Raw genomic sequence first — 23,140 nt, 5'->3', positions numbered from 1 at the left:
TCATTTCATATTCAAAAAAAGCAAAGTTAAAAATGAAATGTTAATCATACAAAAAACCATGGGGACAGATTTTTCTCTATTACAGCATATCAATCTGGAATAATTCCATTTGTATCAGTGGAGTTACTCCAGATTTACATCAGCATAACTCAAAAGAATTGGACCTATTATATCAATAAAAGTACTTGGTTCTGGCTGTTTAAGTAGCCAATTTAAAAGAGAGACATTTAGAGTTCACTTGGTACGCTCTACTCAATTCAGAGTTCTTTTCTGTGTGTTTATCAACCATCAGAAAGTAGCCAACTTAGCATTAATTATGTCTTGTTGCTGGATAATATTGAAGCACTAGGGAGCTTCTCCATAGCTTAGCAGGTAGGAATAGTCTCTCTGGCAAAGGAAAACAAGAAGGTATTCATAAATCTGCAGTGCTGAGAAAGTAAAAAGGTTATATTGGTGTGGATGTTTAAAGATAGACAACTAATGATCTCAAAAGCAGCCAAGTCATTCTCACGTGTCCTCCCACCTTGAAAGCCTAGAATATATTAAAAGGGAGTTAAATGAGGTCTATATTACAGAATGTCTTTGAAGCAGTATAATATTTTTCAAAAAGGCAGGCATAGTAATGCACACAGTATATAGAGCAGCTAAAATTCTTTATCACAGCTGTAGAGTAATGGGATCCTGAAAACTGGTACAGTAGTAGAGGTGGGTTCAAAATCCTCAATTCAACCACCCATGAACATTGTGGGGATATAGAAATCAGACAAGCATCTACAGATGCACAAATGAAGCAAGTTACACTTGTCATAGGCACCAATAGAATATCCTGACTTTTGTGCATCTCTCACTTACTTTTGTAGTATTTTGTAATTTGTTTGCATTGATACCCATTTGAATATTAACAGTATACATGGAATTGTGCCCTCACATTAAAACTATGATGTTTTTGTAAGTCAAACTACAGTACCTGCTATATCACAACTTCCATTTTGGATTTCTTCCTCTGAAGAGTGAATCTTCATTGTTATATTTAAAGTTTGGTTTTAGCTTTAAATGCTTCCTTAAGTTTAAAATGTCTCCTGATTGAGGTTGAAATAGAGAAACTGAAAACTTGTTAGGCCCTGCCATGTGGGAATGCATCAGTTTATATGCACAGCATTATTATAATTACATGAATTGATATTGCTAGTAGGCTAATGTAAGTTAGAAGGCTCCCATCCATTTGTCACAGCAACTTAGAGAACTGTCAGCTATTTGGCTTGGAGCATTTTTAAAAGTTACTTGAGCTATCCCTTTTTGTTATCTTCCTTCTAGGGTTTTTCCATTTGCAATTTGAAAACTTTATTAACCAGTGACCTACTTTTCATCATTACCTAGAAGTACTCTGTCTACAAAGCACAATATTATGTGGGTTTTGTCTCAGGTGTGCTGCTGAAAAAGTTGCTGAAAAGATAAGCCAAAAACAGTTAGGAAAGTAGACAGGAAAATATTTGAGTCATAGCATTAAGATTTTTTTTTCTGAATTGTGTCAGACTTCCCAAAAAACTCTACATTGGGATGAAATGTGGCATAAAAATATTACAAGGGGACTGGTTTCTCTTTGAGGAAGTTGGGGTAAAATAAACTGGATTCATTATGGGAAGTTAGCTTCAACTGCAGCTATGGAACAACCACGATGCTGTAATAAAGTATCTTAAGTATTACTGTCTGTCATGCTAAAAACTAATTCTACCCCTCCAGTGCTTTGATGAACATTTAGTTAAAGTACTCATGGTTCTGAACTCAAAATTTACTCCAGAATTATGAGTTTCACTTTCAATACTAGGTTCAAAATCTCCACACACATCTTCTTTTTGGTGGTTTTCCGGAAATTTAGGAGTGCACAAGTGCTTTATAAGGAACTCGTCTGTCAGCTTTCCTTCTCTCATATTAAACTATCCTCCTGTCTCATGTTTGCAAGCAAGCATGTGCATATGTATAAAAATGTAGTGCTCACACCTGAAAACTCTTATTCAACTGAGTTGTTCACCAAAGTAAGTGTTGGTAGGATTGCACCCAAAGAGCAATGAGGGGCTGGTGTGGTGAGGGGAGTACAGATCCGTGCAACAGTTAATTTAACAAAGCACATTATTTTCATTAAAATCTATTTATTGAATTATATGTTGTATTCCAAGATAAAGATGAGACATGAGAACCCAGCTACAGAGTACATGCTGCAGTCTGCACGTATTCATTCCTTACTTTAGAGAGTAGATATGGAGGCATTCTTACCTTAAAACAATGTTTTGTAGTAAAGTTTTCCTAGGAACAAAAAGACATCATAGTGTTTCCTACTGCCTATTGGACTCCATGTTGGGTCGTGTGAAAGGGACTTGTCAGTGCTTCTATTTCATAGAATCATAGGACTGGAAGGGACCTCGACGGGTCATCTAATCCAGTCCCCTGCACTCATGGCAGGACTAAGTATTATCTAGACCATCTCTGGGAGGTGTTTGTCTAACCTGCTCTTAAAAATCTCCAAGATGGAGGTTCCGCAGCCTCCCTAGGCAATTTATTCCAGTGCTCAACGACCCTTACAGTTAGAAAGTTTTTCCTAATGTCCAACCTAAACTTCCCTTGCTGCAATTTAAGCCCATCGCTTCTTGTCCTATTCTCAGAGGTTAAGAAGAACAATTTTCCTCCCTCCTCCATGTAACAATCTTGTATGTACTTGAAAACTGTTGAAAACTGTCATGTCCCCTCTCTGTCTTCTTTTTTCCAGACTGTACAAACCCAGTTTTTTCAATCTTCCCTCATAGGTCATGTTTTCTAGACCTTTAATCATTTTTGTTGCTGTTCTCCAGACTTTCTCCAATTTGTCCACATCCTTCCTGAAATGTGGTGCCCAGAACTGGACACAATACTTCTGTTGAGGTCTAATCAGCGCGGAGTAGAGCAGAAGAATTACCTTTCATGTCTTGCTTACAACACTCCTGCTAATACATGCCAGAATGATGATCGGTTTTTTTGCAACAGCGTTACACTGTTGACTCATATTTAGCATGTGGTCCACTATGACCCCCAGATCCCTTTCCGCAGTACTCCTACCTAGGCAGTCATTTCCCATTTTGTATGTGTGCAACAGATTGTTCCTTCCTAAATGGAGTACTTTGCATTTGTCCTTCTTGAATTTCATCCTATTTACTTCAGACCATTTCTCCAGTTTTTCCAGATCATTTTGAATTTTAATCCTATCCTCCAAAGCACTTGCAACCGCTCCCAGTTTGGTATCATCCGCAAACTTTATTAGTGTACTCTCTATACCATTATCTAAATCAGGGATCGGCAACCTTTGGCACACAGCCTGCCTGGGTAAGCCCCCTGGCGGGCCAGGCCGGTTTGTTTACCTGCCGCGTCTGCAGGTCGAGCCGATCGCAGCTCCCACTGGCTGCGGTTCGCCGCTCCAGGCCAGTGGGGGCTGTGGGAAGCGGCGCCAGCACATCCCTCAGTCTGCGCCGCTTCCCGCAGTCCCCATTGGCCTGCAGCAGCGAACCATGGCCAGTGGGAGCTGCGATCAGCTGAACCTGCAGACGGGGCAGGTAAACAAACCGGCCCGGCCCACCAGGGGCTTACCCAGGCAGGCCGTATGCCAAAGGTTGCCGATCCCTGATCTAAATCATTAATGAAGATATTGAACAGAACGGAGCCAGGACTGATCCCTGTAGGACCCCACTCGTTATGCCATTCGAGCATAACTGTGAACTACTGATAACTACTCTCTGGGAACGGTTTTCCAACCAGTTATGCACCCACCTTATTGTAGCTTCATCTAGGTTGCATTTCCCTAATTTGTTTATGAGAAGGTCATGCGAGACAGTATCAAAAGCCTTACTAAAGTCAAGAGATAGCATGTCTATAGTTTCCCCCCCATCCACATGGCTTGTTACCCTGTCAAAGAAAGCGATCAGGTTGGTTTGGCACAATTTGTTCTTGACAAACCCATGCTGACTGTTACTTATCACCTTATTATTTTCTAGATGTTTGCAAATGGATTGCTTAATTATTTGCTCCATTATCTTTCCGGGCACAGAAGTTAAGCTGACTGGTCTGTAATTCCCCAGGTTGTTCTTTTTTCCCTTTTTATAGATGGGCACTATATTTTCCCTTTTCCAGTCTTCTGGAATCTCTCCTGTCTTCCATGACTTTTCAAAGATAATCCCGAATGGCTCAGATATCTCCTCAGTCAGCTCCTTGTGTATTCTAGGATGCATTTCATCAGGCCCTGGTGACTTGAAGACATCTAACTAATTTTAACTTGTTCTTTCCCTGTTTGAGCCTCTGATCCTGCCTCATTTTCATTGGCATTCACTATGTTAGACGTCCAATCACCACCAACCTTCTTGGTGAAAACCGAAACAAAGAAGTCATTAAGCACCTCTGCTATTTCCATATTTTCTGTTATTGTTCCCCCCCCCCCCCCATTGAGTAACTGGCCTACCTTGTCCTTGGTCTTTTGCTTCTAATGTATTTGTATTTATATATTTATGCAGTACTATCTCATGTTAGGAATTCAGTGTTGCAAGGAAAGCAGCACTGCAGTTCCCCTATGAAGAATGGAAAATTGTTAACTAATTCATGTGGTTGCTATAAGGGGTTTTATGGTGGTGGTCCCTTACTTGAAGCCAGAAGAAAAATGTGTGTGTGTGTGCAGGCGTGCATTTTAAAAAGGCGAATTGGAGGGGGTCAAGGGACTATGAAGCTGGTCTCCAGCAGAAGTGGCTCACTACATTTTAGGAGTTATGTTTGGCACATTAGTGGATTAGGAGTTCAGTATGTGTTAGGAGTTTGCTCTAATGCTTGTTAGATTTCAGTTGAAGGATTTCAGCTACGTGTCTTTTTTGCCATAGGTTTGGATTTTTTGAAGGGGGGCTAATTTCATGTGATTGATGTTATTGAAACTCTATAAGTTTTCTATGATCTTAAATTAAAGGTTCCCAATTTTGATATTTATAATGGACTCCTGACTTCTTCTGTTCTTTCTCTCTTCCCTGTATCTATGAGTCTATAATTCACAACTTCTGTGCTTCAGCTTTACTGTACCACTGTTCTTAAATAAAATAAATGAAGAGGAAAGAAAGAGAACTCACAATTGCCTATCTATCTGCTTTTTTATTACATGTAGGAAATGGTCAGTGTAGTGTAGTACATTAATCCCCCTCTTAATCTGATCACTACATCCACCTCCTGTATCTGGTAATTAATTTTTTCTTATTGAATTTTCACAAATAGAATAATGAAATGCAGACAACTATAATACATAAAGGAATAAAACGCCAGAAAAGTAAGTCAGGCAACTTTGCAAAAGTGAGGAACTTTAACAAAATAAAATGGAAAATTTACCCCAAGATCTCACAGTAAGGACTAAATTGAATAAAATGTTGATTTTTGCACACAATGATGTGAATTATCTTAATTTCTGAGGTGATAAAACCTTTTAGGTGAGAATGTTGACAAAGTGTGCTGTAGGACATATAGACATTATCCCCAGGACATTAAGTACGTAAAGTTAACTGTCCTTATGTTCAGAATTCATTGAAATGAACAGGAACTCTGGTCAGCCCTCTGCTGTTAAATAATCATATTTGATATTCTGCTAGTAAAACAACCGAGGTGATGGGTTGTTTTGCACAGAATTCTTCTTTCTACTGTTTGGCTATATATGTGAACTTTTCATAGGATTATGTTCAAATTAATAATGCAAAATGTAACATAGGTGATTATTCCACCAAGAATAGTACAGTTCTCATTTGTAGTTTATCTTTTCTACACTACAAGCCTGGTGATGTGTCTCTGAGGGCTCACAAATTCTGTAGTCCCGGATTCTTTACCGATAAATTTTAGAACCCATGTCCGAGGTGATTTGTAGGTAAAAAAGCACAGTGTGCGTAAAGCTTGATTTGTGGTCCTTGTAACTGAGGCAATGCTAATTTGAAGCCAGGAATGACACCTAAAGTCATACTGGGGTTCTGCTGTTGTAGCAGTCTGTTGTTTAGGCTTTGTGGTGTCACTTGTGGTTGGTTTGGCTGAATCTATGTTGCCAACTCTCATGATTGTTATCATGAATCTCATGATAATTGGTGTTATGCTTAAAACCACAACTCCTGCAATCTTGTGAATGTGATAATCTGAGCTTTCATTTAAAGAAAAATGTTTTTAGCCCTGATAGGTGCAGAGAAAAGCATGAAAACATGACCTCCAGGTTTTAAAAACTGGAAGGCAAACAAAAGAACCTCCAATTGTTTTTGTTTTATTTTGTTTTTTAATCTCAGATTTTTATAAACCATTCTCATGATTTGGGGTGCTAGATTCATGTGTTGAGATTGGCAATACTGCTAATGTCTCTGACTTTTTGGCCTGCCAAACTGAAGAGCAGTCTTTAAAATGTTGATTCAAAAGTTTTCTTTAGTAAATACAGGTATTTTAAATTAGAAAAGATGCATGAATAGAATATTTTATGGCTGTTGGAGAGTATATGTTTGTCAATATACAGGCTAGCCTAGCATTTTCAAAACAGATGCCCCACCCTCTTTACTGTATTCTGATTGCAGATTTTCCATAATTGATTTAAGGCATAGATTTAACTTTATTCCTCCCAATGTGATCACCTTGTCAATGTGATTTATAATATCTTATCTAATGTCCTTATACCCTGTTTTCTTCTTGGCCCTCCACATTATTTAACCTTTAATAACACACCCTCTCTCACTTTGTCCACATTATTCATTGTGCTGGTGAGATTTCAAGCACCTTTTGGAGTCACCCTGTCCCCTTCTTTCTCCATTTTATGTTCTCCTGTTCATGGCTCACCTCAGCCTTTCCTGGTATATAATCCAATTAAAGTGATGTTTGGCTGGGTTCTGACCTCTCTGTATTTTCTTTAGATTGGTTATCCATTCTACCCCTTTCCTGTTGACAGCTTTGCTTACCTATGGAAAGAGTGATGAACTGACTGACAGACAATCAAAATATAAAAGTACTGAATGGCCAAAGTGGTAAAGCCCACTTCAATATTTCAGGCACCTAAACGGTTATAGTTCAGGTTAGTGACAGATATTAGAACAAAACCAAACAAAAATAAAAAATACACATGTGGTGGCTTATAACATCAAACTTTTCTGGTCTCTTCTCCCGAAGAGGCACCACACACAGTTTCAGCTTCTGCTGACTCCCTGCCTTCTACGGGTAGACTTTCTAACTGGCTCAAGACTCTTCCATCTTTCAAAGACCTTTGCTTCCTGTGATCATGGTTACAATTCTGGTGATGTTAACTACACCTCTTCCCCATCCAGGTCTCCTCCAGAGTATCCCTTTAGGTTTCTGGCCTCTAGCCATTACTTCTCTGTGAGCAAGGACCCAAATCCCTATCCCTCCAGACCAAAAATTTGGTCTTGCAGTTCCCCTACAATTCACTGTGATTATCCCAGCAAGTCTGACATTAGTCTAGCACCTGCCGCTTGCACTCTCTCTAGGGACAGTGACCGTGGTACCCAGAGACCAGCAGCTTTCACAAAACCTCGTACATTTATTTTAGGACAAATGCATTACAGAGAAAACCTGTCATAAACCAGTAAACAGTTTCTCTGCATGCTAAGCTTACCACGTGTCAGGCATCTTCCAAATGGAGACCCAGGAAGGGTCCAGTTCTTCACACCCTTCTAGCAGGGCGGTGACCTTTTGGTTACATTCTCAGGTCAGTTTTTGGATCAAAATGAGGGTCCCCTCCAACAGTTCAGGCTGGCCCTTGATATCACAAGATCTTTGTTTGTCTCCTGGCCCTCTTGAACTGGGCTGAACCAGCATCTGCAATTCATCCCAGGGAGAGGTTCTTCTCTGGAGTTGTTTCCCTCTCTCTCGAGATCTGCGGTAATTACTCCTCACTTGTTTTAGTTCCTTGTGGAAGCTTGGTAACTTGCTGTGAAGCTAGTATACAATCCCTAGTGCCCAAAGTTTCATATAATATTCATAGATACACAAGTTTGTTACTAATCCCAGTGCTTATGGCATCTGGCACATCCCCGTATAACAGCCTTTTGAAATTTTCATGCTCCCAAGATGTCACATCTGTCACAAGTATGTGCTGTATTTTATGGCTATGAAAATGTTCACTAATTACATTCACATCACCCTTTCGAGCATTATCTCCAATTTACAGATGTGGAAACTGAAGAAGAGATGTGAGGTTCCCCTTTCCCATGCCCACAGAGATTTGATTAATAGGCGTTCCTTGCTCCCAAGGTTTAGGTGATTCCTTTAGATACTGCTGCTTCTCTCAACAGCCACATCTACATGTATCCATCAGGTTGATACACCCAGGAAAGTAGAAAATATTAGATTGTTCTTTTACACTTTTCTGTGTTCATCATTCATTGATTTTAAATAAACATTGATAAACTATAAGTGGCAGAACCCTGTAATATTATTCTTTACTATAACATAGTATTTATTCAGCTCTGACATTGTGACCTGTACTCAGGAGAAAATGATGGCCCCCGTGTGTGTGTGTGTGTGTGTGTGTGTATATATATATATATATATATATATACACACACACACACACACACACAATAGTGTATAGTGCCTTGAAAGTACTGAGTAGGGAGAATATAATTTAAGGGCAGATTTCCATTTGTGGACACAATGGTTCCAACCTACATTAGCAAACAGAACAGCTGACTACATGTGTAAATGGCCAGTTATTGTATAAGTGAATTCTTTTTGCACACGCAAATTTGAAAGTTTTGAATCACAATGAGTATGTTTGCAGAGGCAGGCTTCCAAAACCCATGTGCTACTTTGTCAAGGCTGAATCCCCACTTGGCACTTTGAGTAGAGAAGGTGGGGGCCCGCAAGGATTTTAAAAATTAATACTTGCCACTCCAGGCTTGTATTAAACTCCCAAGGTTACAGCTTTTCTCTGACCTTGGCTTGGTAAACGCTGCCACCACCCAAATGCAAAAAAAACCCCTTTGAACTCAGCAAGGCGCACTTGGGAATTCCTCCCTGTGGGGTACCCTCAAGCCCTTTCATCCCCCATCCAGGGAAGAGCTGAGAAGAAAACAAAGGAAATTAGTTGTTGCCACCAGCTAATCAAACAGCATAGGACACAACAATCCAAATCGTGTCCTTATAAAAGGTAAATTTTATTAAAAGAAAAAAGAAAAAAATACGTCTGGATTTTAGGCTTTTGCTAGATTTTAAAAGAGCAATTCCAAAAATTAAGCACTGTCAAGGTTCCTCCCCCACTCTGAACTCTAGGGTACAGATGTGGGGACCTGCATGAAAACCTCCTAAGCTTACTTGCACCAGCTTAGGTTAAAACTTCCCCAAGGTACAAATTAATTTTATCCTTTGTCCCTGGATCTCCACTGCCACCACCAAACTCTAACTGGGTTTACTGGGAAACGTAGTTTGGACACGTCTTTCCCCCCAAAATCCTCCCAACCCTTGCACCCCACTTCCTGGGGAAGGTTTGGTAAAAATCCTCACCAATTTGCATAGGTGACCACAGACCCAAACCCTTGGATCTGAGAATAATGAAAAAGCATTCAGTTTTCTTACAAGAAGACTTCTAATAGAAGTAAAGAAATCACCTCTGTAAAATCAGGATGGTAGATACCTTACAGGGTAATTAGATTCAAAACATAGAGAATCCCTCTAGGCAAAACCTTAAGTTACAAAAAAGACACACAGACAGGAATAGTCATTCTATTCAGCACAGTTCTTTTCTCAGCCATTTAAAGAAATCATAATCTAACACATACCTAGCTAGATTACTTACTAAAAGTTCTAAGACTCCATTCCTGTTCTATCCCCGGCAAAAGCAGCATACAGCCAGACACAGACCCTTTGTTTCTCTCCCTCCTCCCAGCTTTTGAAAGTATCTTGTCTCCTCATTGGTCATTTTGGTCAGGTGCCAGCGAGGTTACCTTTAGCTTCTTAACCCTTTACAGGTGAGAGGTTTTTTCCTCTGGCCAGGAGGGATTTTAAAGGGGTTTACCCTTCCCTTTATATTTATGACAAGCACTCAAAACCGTTTTTTGGGGGGTTCAGCTTAAAGATTACAAGCAAACAAAAGCATCTGAGGCTAGCACAGAGGAGTCCACAAGCCTTAAAAAATAAACAGAAATAAACCTAATCACGTCTTTCTAAACATTCCTAATTTACTTACATATGTGGGTTGTTAAAAGTAGTTCTAGATACGATCTGATTATTTTCATACCTGGTTCAAACCTTACATAGTATTCCTGTTGCCCCGTCTCTTCAGCCCAGAGAGAGCAACCACAGACACAAAGGGAAAGCTTCCTTCCCAATTTTAAAAAGTTCTAGCCTTCCCTTTGGCTCTTTTGGTCAGGTGTCCTTTTCTTTACCAGAGGGACTTTAACCCTTTACAGGTAAAGCAAGCAGAGAACAGTTACCAAGAGGGATTTTACAGCTAACTGGCTGGCTGAGTAATTTGGAGGAGAGGGGTAATTCTTGGACTACTGTTATATAGTTTAAAATAATAGCAAATAGTACTTGGTTATCTTTTCCATTTGTAAATTGAAGCGCTGATTGTAGTTTAGTTAGCGATGCATTTCTCTCTCTCATTCATCTATGAAGGGTGACAAAACCCACATGTCTGAAAGTGGCTGAAGCTTATCGGTTCTTTACTGGCAAAGTTAATCTAAAAGCTAGCTGAGCATTATTGCATGTAAGTTATTATTGGCAGTATAATGTGGTATTCCATAGTGTATCCAAGCGCTGAGATATTCCTAATTTGGTATACTTTTGTGTCATCCATAAAATGAGCATTTTATTCATTGTGATCACTATCTAAAGCTAAAAAGAGAAGATGTTACCACATCCTACTTTATCTCTATTAATAATTCACCTATAGAAACATAGAAATTTTTCATTTTTGTGCTGTTTCTCTCTCTCTGGTCAGATGGGGAAAAATATAGAAAGCAGTATATTGACGTGGTTGGTGTCTGGAAGATTTTGTATTCAAGAGCATATTTTAAATGTCAGCAGAGAGAATCCCCTTTCTTTTGGCCATATAAGGAAATCATAATGTGAATCGTGAACTTAATGTCCTGTTCATGGAGGCACATAGTGAATAACAACCAGTTGCTCTGACAATGCCATACAAGAGAATTACTTCATTATAGACTGTTTATGTTGATGGGAGAGATGTAGCCATTGTGATGAACTGTAAAAACAACAAGCTTTCCATTATTTTCACAGTCTGATCCTGTACTTCTTACATTAATGCCAGAACTCCACCTCAGTGTGTCTAGTATTGGGCCATTAGTGCCACTGCACACTTTTGTACAATCATACCAGTGGCCCTCCCAAGAAAACTGTTGATCTAGAAAGTCACAAAACAAAAGCAATTTTCCTTTGGATATGGAATTTGGAAAAGTGTCCTTGGCCTTGTATAAAGTCCAGAATCTGGATATTTTGTACTAATTCAGGTTCTTGTACCAGGATGATGGTAACCCAGCAGTTGATTCTGTAAGGTGCTATACTCACAGCCCTTATTGACTTCCATGGAAGTTGTGTATGCTCTGCTTTTCTGAAAATCGGCTCCAGAGTGAGCAATTTCCTTTCAACTGAAAATTACTACTACTACTAAATTACTAAGGGTATAAAATAAGACAGAAAATACCGTAATGCCAAGGTGTGCCCACCCCTTGAATACTCTGTCCTCTTCTGGTCACTCCAACTCAGAAAGGATATAGTGGAACTGGAGAAGGTTCAGAGAAGGGCAGTGAAGATGATCACGGTTATGGAATGGCTTCCATGTAAGGAGAGACTAAAAAGATTTAGGGCTGTTCAGCTTAGAAAAGAGACGACTAAACCAATTAAATACTAGATCTGATGATAACTACAAAATGTTTTCTATTATGACTGTCACAAAAACTTGTCCAGTTTTTTAATGCTACTGGTATCTAGCTCATCTCTAGCCTACTATTTTTATGTATAAGCTACAGTGTTGCTCTATAGCAACATCTACAGTGAAACAGGGTACTGTTTAATATGTGCAGGGGTAGGGGCAGGAAAAGGTCTTCATTTTTTTGCAATCCTGAAAGCTGTCCCGTTTCACCAAAGCAAAATCAAATTCTTTTCTCAGCTACTCTTTTTCCAATTAAAGAGAGCCCATTCTCAAACAAAAAGTGACTCTATTCAGCAGCTTTGAAAATCAAAATTAGCATTTTTGCCTCTCTTGATGGGAAAATAGCCAATTTTGTCAGACTTTACAGAAAATGGAAGTTTAAGGGTCACAAAATTGACCTAAACAAAATGGTTAAAATTTGTGTGAGATTTAGCAAAATCCTTTTGCCTTTTGATACCATAGCATACCAGTCTATCAGTTTTTAAAATTTTGTTGTTTGTTTGTTTGTATAATCTGTATTCTCTCTCCATCTGTACATATATATTTTACATGTTACATATTTTGTTTTTATGTTATGTAACACTGGTTCTTATTTCAAAATTTAATCACAGTCTGCTTTAAATAAGTAGCAACTTGAGGATTTTCTCTTAATACAGTTTCTCAAATTATCTCCAGAATTTGAACAGTGGGCATTGGTTGTAATAATCTTAAATTTCGGTTGATGTTTCCCCAACCCCAAATACCAACACTTATCTGTATGAAATCCTGATGTGGTTTAGTTAGTTGATTTTGCTGTATCCCGGCCAGTGGAAGTATTGATGCTAAATTCATCTGTGGGGTAACTACATTGAACTCAGTGAGGTTCCATCAGGGATGAATCTGGCTTAATATGTTTGCCATGCCCTGCTTCATGTAAAAGCATATGTATATTGTTCAAAAGTAGTAAATTTCTGCAATGTAACTGCAAGCTGCTCTTTTCCCTGCTGTATCTTCTCCACATTAACAAGCTAGAAACAACTTTTGAATAACTTAATATGTCACATAGCATAATATCCATGCATGTATACGTTTGTGGTGCTCTGTGAGTACTGCTATTGTATTATTGAGAGTACCATGAACAGTTCTGCTTCAGCTCTGTCATGACACCCTCACTGTGTCCTAAAAATATGGAACTATCATCAGCATGCTCTGTGTGCAAAACTACATATTACTGAGTTTGTGCAGCAGTCTGACAGAGTGAACCTTTCTACTAAAGACCTGATCTTGAGAGGTGCTGAGCACGTAACTCCCTGTGACTTCAGTAGGAGTTGGGGGTTCTCAACAACTCCCAGAATTGGCTGGAAAATACTTAACATGGGAATTCTGCAAAGAATGTTTTTCTTTATAGTGTGCCAGGGAATTTATATACAATCACATTACAGTTAACTGGAGAGAAAAATTAAGTTCAGCAACAACAAAGCAGTTGAACCATGCTAGAAGTTTTCGAACTAAAAGAAAGTTAATCTATATTTTCTTTTACCTACAGGCCTACCCACGGATAGCGCCGGCATTTTGGCACTACCTGCGGGTAGAAGTGAGTAGCGGGTATTTGAATACTCCCACATCTTTACACTTTACTAGTACTTATGGAACTTCTAATTTGTCCATTGTGCAAAATATGTAGCTGCCATTTCAGCTGCCGTTTTCTGTGAATGTAGTCATGTACGAATACCATATTATTTTGACTACAGTATATTTCTAACCCAAATCACAAAGGTACAATGTGCACTGTATGAAAGAATAAGCAAAATTTCTTAAAATATTTCTGATCCAAAGTCGTGTCATACATTGTGATGATAGCACAATATCAGAGAACCAGAATTCATACTTGCACCTCCTTTTATGAACAGATTTTACATTCATTAGAAAAAAGCAGAGCTTTCTATTTGGACTATTGTTATTACAAAGTTTGCACAACTCAACTTGATATTATTTCTCCCCTCTTTTGTCCCTCAGGAGCATGAGCAGCTCAGCTATTCCTCCACAAGGTCCAAGGCTCCAAGTGTTATCATCACAGGTCTCAAGCCAGCCACCAAATATATATTTCATATCAGAGTCAGGACTGCAGCAGGATACAGCGGCTATAGCCAGAAGTTTGAATTTGAAACTGGAGATGAAAGTAAGTCTTACAGAAGGGAGAAAACTGACTACAGTAGAAGTAGTATCTAATTCTAAGTCAGTCAGACTTTGGGAATGTGAATGAGCTGAGTATTCACCACATACAGAACACAGAATGCCCATTGGGTTAATGTAAACCAATTCTCACACATCCCCTTTTGAGGGGTTCCCTGTATATTGAACTCAGGAACAACAAAAATAAAAATCAGCCCAAGAAGAACATTGAAGGATTTTTTTTTCCTTGCAAGATTTCCTCACCCTCCAACCCCTTTCTTTCCCTAGAGACTTTCCATCTTTTATCCTCCTGAAATGGAGCTTATAAGACCCACAAGGTATGGATGCCAGCAGAGTAGAACCTGACATTTTCTCACAGAGAGCCTTTCATCTGTTGGCTTTCTGTACTCCCATTATCTAAGAATAATGTAATGGAAACATTTATGTGTATTTCCAATCAAACAGTAAGTCTGCTAAATACCCAAGTAAGAAGCAAGCATATAAAAAGCCACAAAAAGATCTGTGAACAACTTCTGTAATGAAACCCAAGCCCCCATTACAATCCCAGTTAGGATGTTTGTAAATATTGGATAGAAAATTAGCATACATACCACATTAAAAACATTCATTAGTGAAATTACATTAATTAACCACTTATCCATACCATGTCTCATTAATGTGTTGAACTTCATGCTGCTTAAGCTGAAGTACAGACTGAAGTCTCCTTATAAATGTATAAGTTTTCAAAATAGACTTCATAGATGAATAAGAAATTACAGAAATCTTATCAAGAGGGTTGTATAATGTTGCTGACAAAATGTAAATGAATGTATTTAACATAGAGGTTTCAAATTTATCCAGGAATGATCAGCTGAATCACAAGTTAAAATCCTATGACAAAATGGCAAATGTATTCTAATTCTATACTATTTTTGGAAAGTGACTTTTGTACCAATATGGAACTAAGGATCCTTAATATGGCATCCAGACAAACTGTTTACCAGTCAAAGGTTATGGGACTGTTGGTGACCATTCAACCAAAAGCAATTCAGAAGCTAAGAATGTAAAGAATTAGTTACTAAAATGTCAATTCAATTTAAATTTGCCTCTCCAGACAATAGTTCATAGCTAATCCCTTTCATACATAATATTGCAGATAAACATTGAGACTGCTCCTGACTTTACACTAATGGACTTAGGGTAAAAATACCTAAAGTGCCCCTAAGCCTTAAACTCTTAAATACCATTTTCAAAAATAACCTAGGGCCAGATTTTTAAAGGTATCTAATTACCTTAAGATGCAGATAGGCGCCAAGAGGGATTTTCAAAATATCTGCATACTTCTAAATGTTTTGGTTTGACATTTTTGAAATGAAACACTTCAACTTCTGAATTTTACTTCACTTTTATTTTTTCAAAAAGGTAAAAAAATCAAAATTTTGAAAATGAAACATGTTTTGTTTGACCCAAAATATATATTTTACTTTTTTAGTTTGACCACTGAAAAATAGGAATAAAGCTATATGAATAACCAAAGTGCCTAAGTTATTTTTAAAAAATGTGACTCAGGCTCCTAAGTCACGTATATGCTTTTGAAAAGTTTATCCTTGGCCCTTTAGCTGAAACAGTATAGGCTCATGCATTCAGATCCAGATGACAGTGATGTCATTACAAGTGTGGTTGTGGTATATACAATCACTCTGGCCAGACAACCTCATCCCAGGTCTACAGCAGTTCAAACCACCATAAGGACCACCACCTGTGATGATGCTCTTGGGCAGGCTGTCTGTGGGGATTGAATCTGCACCTCTGAATCTAAAACCATGAGCCCCGGCTGCTAGAGATAAAGGACCAAGTGTAAAGCAGATCACAAAAAGGAAGGAAGTGCCTTTGTCATGTATGCACCAAGAGGTTGTGATTAGTAGTTTTCTCATTCTGAAAATGTATATTATATGAAGTATAGAAAACACCTTTGTTATTTCGGGTGTTTTGCTTGCTGCAGCAAAGGAATCATTGGCATGCATACATTATTTTAAGTATTGTGACTAATAATATTATTTAATATCCATATTTTATAGCTCTCTCAGTTCAGGCCACCTTGCTAACATTTTGGTAAATCTGGGCTGAGTTTTGAGTCAATCTGGGCTCATTAATGGTTTCAAGTGGAAATCATTGGAAACTCAGTTGTTTTGACCTGTAATTAGCATGTGACTGTTTCAGCTGAGTTAGATTAGGAATTATTTAATTTGTTCAGATGCTTAACTCGAAGCAAAATGTAATGGTGTGTGAATCTACATGAACTAAAATGAAAAGGTTTTCCTGAATCCAGAGCAAACTAAAATCGCTATGTTTCTCCGAAGTCTCCCTGAAAGACCTCAAGAATAGATCAGTGAATCAGAGTTCCGGTTGTGTATTCCATAGACCTAATACTAATGATGTGATCCTCCATGAGAACTGCTTTTTGAATACTGGATGTGTCTAGGCATGGACAAACCTTAAATAGGTGTTCAACATATTGCCAGACTGTCACAAGTTAGCTTGAAATGATTAGTGCCTCATACATGAAAACATAGTTTGGGGATTGTGATACAGGAGGGCCAGGGAGCAGTGGGAGAGTGCTAGAGGGGAAATGTATAAGCTCAAGGCTAATTAAGGCGTGGTTCCCTGTAGACTAGGGAAGGTGGCTGCAGGTTAATTGGAGCACCTGCAATCAATTAAGGCCCTGTTAGGAACCTAATAAACCCCCCTGCTTCAGGCAGACAGAGGAGGAGGAAGGAGAGAGGACTGGAGCTTGGAGGTGTGCTGTGAGACTTTGAAAATCAGAGAACTGAGGTAAGTGGGACCCTTCCCCAGCATCTAAGGACTGCAGGTACCCTACCCAAGGGGGAAGAGGGTAAGAACCCACAGGGATTGAGAGGGGCTGGGGCTCAGAGTGAGGAGCAAACCCAGACCCCTTGCCCGCTTCCGTCCTTTACCACCTTCCTGGGCCACTAGCGGGGCCATCGATGCCCCAAGAACGGGGCAAGGGGTTGCATCTTAGCTCCCCACCAAGAAAAGTGCAGGACCCACCAGACTAACATCGGCCATCTTGTCACAGGATTCATTACATTACAGAAGGAACACAAAGTTATTTGCAACCACGTTTTAATTTAGTTAGCAGCTTAAGTATCTCATGATGATCTAAGGATATGTCTACACTATGAAATTAGGTTGAATTTATAGAAGTTGGTTTTGTAGAAAGTGTTTTTATACAGTTGATTGTGTGTGTCCCCACACAAATGCTCTAAGTGCATGTAGTCAGCGGAGTGTGTCCACAGTACCGAGGCAACCGTCGACTTCCGGAGCGTTGCACTGTGGGTGGCTATCCCACAGTTTCCTCCGCCCATTTGAATTCTGGGTAGACATCCCAGTGCCTGATGGGGCTAAAACATTGTCGTGGGTGGTTCTGGGTATATATCGTCAGGCCCCCGTTCCCTCCCTCCCTCCGTGAAAGCAAGGGCAGACAATCGTTTTGTGCCTTTTTTCTTGAGTTACCTGTGCAGACGCCATACCACTGCTCAGCTAACCGTCACCGTATGTCTCCTGGGTGCTGGCAAACGTGGTACTGCATTGCTACACAGCAGCAGTTTATTGCCTTTTGGCAGCAGACAGTGCAGTATGACTGGTAGCCGTCATCGACGTAGTCCTGGGTGCTCTTTTAATCGGGTGCCTGGGCAAACATGGGAGTGACTCAGCCAGGTCATTTCCCTTGTTTCGTCTCGTGGCAATTGAGTCCTACCGGCAGTGCACTGTCTTTTAACCTCCAGCTAGCAGAAGATGATGGCTAGTCGTCATACTGCACTGTCTTCTGCCGAGCACCCAGGAAATGATGATGGCTAGCGGTCGTATTGCACAGTCTGCTGCCAGCAAGATGTATAAAGGTAGATGAAGTGGCTCAAAACAAGAAATAGACCAGATTTGTTTTGTATTCATTTTCTCCTCCCTCCCTCCGTGAAATCAACAGCCTGCTAAACCCAGTTTTGAGTTCTATCCTTGAGGTTTTGAGTTCTATCCTTGAGAGGGCCATTCAGTTTCTCGCAAAGCCACCCCCTTTGTTGATTTTAATTCCCTGTAAGCCAACCCTGTAAGCCATGTCGTCAGTCACCCCTCCTTCCATCAGGGCAACGGCAGACAATTGTTCCGCGCCTTTTTTCTGTGCAGATGCCATACCATGGCAAGCATGGAGCCCGCTCAGCTCACTTTGGCAATTAGGAGCACATTAAACACCACGCACATTATCCAGCAGTATATGCAGCACCAGAACATGGCAAAGCGATACCGGGCGAGTAGGCGACGTCAGCGCGGTGACATGAGTGATGAGGATATGGACACAGACTTCTCTCAAAGCATGGGCCCTGGCAATGTGGGCATCATGGTGCTAATGGGGCAGGTTCATGCGGTGGAATGCCGATTCTGGACTCGGGAAACAAGCACAGACTGGTGGGACCGCATAGTGTTGCAGGTCTGGGACGATTCCCAGTGGTTGCGAAACTTTCGCATGCGTAAGGGCACTTTCATGGAACTTTGTGACTTGCTTTCCCCTGCCCTAAGGCGCAAGACTACCAAGATGAGAGCAGCCTTCACAGTTGAGAAGCGAGTGGCAATAGCCCTGTGGAAGCTTGCAACGCCAGACAGCTACTGGTCAGTCGGGAATCAATTTGGAGTGAGGAAATCTACTGTGGGGGCTGCTGTGATGCAAGTAGCCAACACAACCAAAGATCTGCTGATATCAAGGGTAGTGACCCTGGGAAATGTGCAGGTCATAGTGGATGGCTTTCCTGCAATGGGATTCCCTAACTGTGGTGGGGCCGTAGACGGAACCCATATCCCTATCTTGGCACCGGAGCACCAAGCCGGCAAGTACATAAACCGCAAGGAGTACTTTTCAATAGTGCTGCAAGCACTGGTGGATCACAAGGGACGTTTCACCAACATCAACGTGAGCTGGCCGGGAAAGGTACATGACGCTTGCATCTTCAGGAACTCTGGTCTGTTTCAAAAGCTGCAAGAAGGGACTTTATTCCCAGACCAGAAAATAACTGTTGGGGATGCTGAAATGCCTATAGTTATCCTTGGGGACCCAGCCTACCCCTTAATGCCAAGCTTCATGAAGCCATACACAGGCAGCCTGGACAGTAGTCAGGAGCTGTTCAACTACAGGCTGAGCAAGTGCAGAATGGTGGTAGAATGTGCACTTGGACGTTTAAAAGCACGCTGGCGCAGTTTACTGACTCGGTTAGACCTCAGCGAAACTAATATTCCCACTGTTATTACTGCTTGCTGTGCGCTCCACAATATCTGTGAGAGTAAGGGGGTGGGAGGTTGAGGCAAATCGCCTGGCTGCTGGTTTCACACAGCCAGACACCAGGGCGGTTAGAAGAGCACAGGAGGGTGCGGTGCACATCAGAGAAGCTTTGAAAACCAGTTTCATGACTGGACAGGCTACGGTGTGAAAGTTCTGTTTGTTTCTCCTTGATGAAACCCCCTGCCCCTTGGTTCACTCTACTTCCCTGTAAGCTAACCACCCTCCCCTCCTCCCTTCGATCACCGCTTGCAGAGGCAATAAAGTCATTGTTGCTTCACATTCATGCATTCTTTATTCATTCATCACACAAATAGGGGGATAACTACCAAGGTAGCCCAGGAGGGGTGGTGGAGGAGAGAAGCACCAGGAGGGGTGGTGGAGGAGGGAAGGACAAGGCCACAAAGCACTTTAAAAGTTTAAAACTTTAAAACTTATTGAATGCCAGCCTTCTGTTGCTTGGACAATCCTCTCTGGTGGAGTGGCCGGGTGGCCGGAGGCCCCCCCACCACGTTCTTGGGCGTCTGGGTGAGGAGGTTATGGAACTTGGGGAGGAGGGCGGTTGGTTACACAGGGGCTGTAGCGGCGGTCTGTGCTCCTGCTGCCTTTCCTGCAGCTCAACCATACACTGGAGCATATTGGTTTGATCCTCCAGCAGCCTCAGCATTGAATCCTGCCTCCTCTCATCACGCTGCCGCCACCTTTCAGCTTCAGCCCTATCTTCAGCCCGCCACTTACTCTCTTCAGCCCGCCACCTCTCCTCCCGGTCATTTTGTGCTTTCCTGCACTCTGACATTGTCTGCCTCCACACATTCGTCTGTGCTCTGTCAGTGTGGGAGGACAGCATGACCTCAGAGAACATTTCATCACGAGTGTGTTTTTTTTCGCTTTCTAACCTTCACTAGCCTCTGGGAAGGAGAAGATCTCTGATCCTTGAAACACATGCAACTGGTGGAGAAAAAAAAAGAGACAGTGGTATTTAAAAAGACACATTTTATAGAACAATGGCTACACTCTTTCACGGTAAACCTTGCTGTTAACATTACATACACAGCACATGTGCTTTCGTTCCAAGGTCGCATTTTGCCGTCCCCCACCACGTGGCTAGCTCCTTACCCCTCCCCATGGCTAACAGCGGGGTACATTTCTGTTCAGCCACAGGCAAACAGCCCAGCAGGAACGGGCACTTCTGAATGTCCCCTTAAGAAAAGCACTCTATTTCAACCAGGTGACCATGAATGACATCACTCTCCTGAGGATAACACAGAGAGATAAAGAACGGATGTTGTTTGAATGCCACTAAACATACACTGCAATGCTTTGTTCTACAATGATTCCCGAGTACGTGCTACTGGCCTGGTGTGGTAAAGTGTCCTACCATGGTGGACGGAATAAGGCTGCCCTCCCCAGAAACCTTTTGCAAAGGCTTTGGGAGTACATCCAGAAGAGCCGCAAATGCCAGGGCAAATTAATCATTAAACATGCTTGCTTTTAAACCATGTGTAGTATTTTAAAAGGTACACTCACCAGAAGTCCCTTCTCCTCCTGCCGGGTCCGGGAGGCAGCCTTGATTGGGTTCGGGGGGGTACTGGCTCCAGGTCCAGGGTGAGAAACTGTTCCTGGCTGTCGGGAAAACCGGTTTCCCCGCTTGCTTGCTGTGAGCTATCTACAGCTTCATCATCATCATCTTCCTCGTCCCCAAAACCTGCTTCTGTGTTGCCTCCATCTCCACTGAAGGAGTCAAACAACACGGCAGGGGTAGTGGTGGCTGAACCCCCTAAAATGGCATGCATCTCATCATAGAAGTGGCTTGTTTGGTGCTCTGACCCAGAGCGGCCGTTTGCCTCTCTGGTTTTCTGGTAGGCTTGCCTCAGCTGCTTAAGTTTCACGCGGCATTGCTTCGGCTCCCTGTTATGGCCTCTGTCCTTCATGCCCTGGGAGACTTTGACAAATGTTTTGGCATTTTGAAAACTGGAACAGAGTTCTGATAGCACGGATTCCTCTCCCCATACAGCGATCAGATCCTGTACCTCCCGTTCGGTCCATGCTGGAGCTCTTTTGTGATTCTGGGACTCCATCATGGTCACCTCTGCTGATGAGCTCTGCATGGTCACCTCTGCTGATGAGCTCTGGCCAGAGTGGCAAGCTGCAGGTGACCATGCAAACAGGAAATTGAAATTCAAAAGTTTGCGGGCCTTTTCCTGTCTACCTGGCCAGTGCATCTGAGTTGAGAGTGCTGTCCAGAGCGGTCACAATAGAGCACTCTGGGATAGCTCCCGGAGGCCAATACCGTCTAATTGCGTCCACAGTACCCCAAATTCGACCCAGCAAGGCCGATTTAAGCGCTAATCTCCTTGTCGGGGGTGGAGTAAGGAAATCGATTTTAAGAGCCCTTTAAGTCGAAGAAAAGGGCTTCATCGTGTGGACGGGTGCAGGTTTACATCGATTTAACACTGCTAAATTCGACCTAAACTCCTAGTGTAGACCAGGGCTAAGTCATGTCCGCAAATAATTGTGGGTGTAAAAAGAGAAGGATGGATAAAGGCTGGACTCAGTCTCACCCAATATGTGTAAAGTGTAATCACATGTGATTGTGATAAATGAGGAAGACACTCATGGCAGCAGACGTTAGCCCTTTCATTAGAGTGAGTTCAAAACCCAGGGAAGAAAAAGTAAAATGACAAATCAATATCTCGACACTAATAGGGCTGATGCACTGCAGTCAGTTGAAGCTTGAGTTGTGTTCTCCACATCTTCAATTGTTCCTGCAGTCTGAGGGATTTGGGGTGTCAGAGAGAATTAAGTGCAGATGGTATTTCCTAACTGTAAGACAAGTACATTTAGCTCCTTCTAGTAGCAGTTGTTGCCTGACTTGTCTCTATTGTGATGCATACAAAACTCAGCATGCTAATCATAGATAGTTGACAATCTGTGACTATTCCTCTGCCCCTTCTTTCTTTTCCAATTCCCTTCCTTTAACCCCAGTTTAAAACAAACCAAAAAAAGTGAACAAAAGAGCTTAAAATACACATACCTAACAAATTCTGCCAATTTTCCACCTTACTCATTTGCCTGTTTATTGAATCCGCATCTGCTTTAGATGGTAATTCCTTCAGGGCAAGGATTGTTTCTTTTGTGTGGTTGTACAGGATCAAGCACTTGGGTCCTGAGGCATTTCAGTACTATCAGAATATGAATATTTACTGCTAATAATAATAAAATAATACATACATATTCCCTCAGTGGCAGTGAAGAAAAATTGTACGAGGACAAGCCTTGTAGAATACTAATAAAGTAATTTATTGCAAGAGAGAAAATTGCTTGAAAACTCATTGGATGAAATTTAATAAAAGCATTTTAGGAGAAATATATTTAAGTAATAAAGCAAGGGTAAAAATATTTCCTTAATATAGAATAGATTGTGTTGTTTTTGGTTTTGTAACAGTTATAAACACAATTGAAGTATGTACTTGGATGTGGAGTTTTGCTCTCAGGGTTGGAATGAAAGCTATAGCTTTTTATTTAAATGTTTCAAATGTTCCATGGTTTACACAAATCAATTTCACAGGGATTTTAGAAAAGAGAGATAATAAATAATAATAATTTTTTTAAATGCTGGACTAACAGAAACAAGGTAGATACATATAGCAAACCTCTTTTACTCCATTAGCTGTTAAAGGGATATGAGCTTTGTCAAACATGCTGGTTTGGGTTTTTGGGGTGTTTGCTAATGC

At 41.1% G+C, this 23,140-nt stretch overlaps 1 protein-coding gene across 8 annotated transcripts in view; it reads left to right on the top strand.

Moving 5' to 3' along the window:
* Nucleotides 1-23,140, top strand: part of LOC141999196 (ephrin type-A receptor 6) — an 817,098-nt gene that overhangs the window by 570,248 nt on the left and 223,710 nt on the right. For 6 of the 8 annotated variants that reach the window (XM_074972390.1, XM_074972372.1, XM_074972355.1 and 3 more), the window contains 2 exons: nucleotides 13,440-13,487; nucleotides 13,910-14,072. In XM_074972390.1, the coding sequence (XP_074828491.1) occupies nucleotides 13,440-13,487; nucleotides 13,910-14,072 (211 nt within the window). Of the gene's footprint in view, nucleotides 1-13,439; nucleotides 13,488-13,909; nucleotides 14,073-18,265; nucleotides 18,423-23,140 lie in introns of those variants that run through there. The other 2 variants (XM_074972416.1, XM_074972364.1) reach the window with 2 other exon arrangements.

This window comes from Natator depressus, chromosome 1 (assembly GCF_965152275.1).
Source record: "Natator depressus isolate rNatDep1 chromosome 1, rNatDep2.hap1, whole genome shotgun sequence".
NCBI classification, from domain to species: Eukaryota; Metazoa; Chordata; order Testudines; family Cheloniidae; genus Natator; species Natator depressus.
The sequence above is the reverse complement of the archived record's forward strand: the minus strand, read 5'-3'. Positions and strand labels throughout refer to the sequence as shown.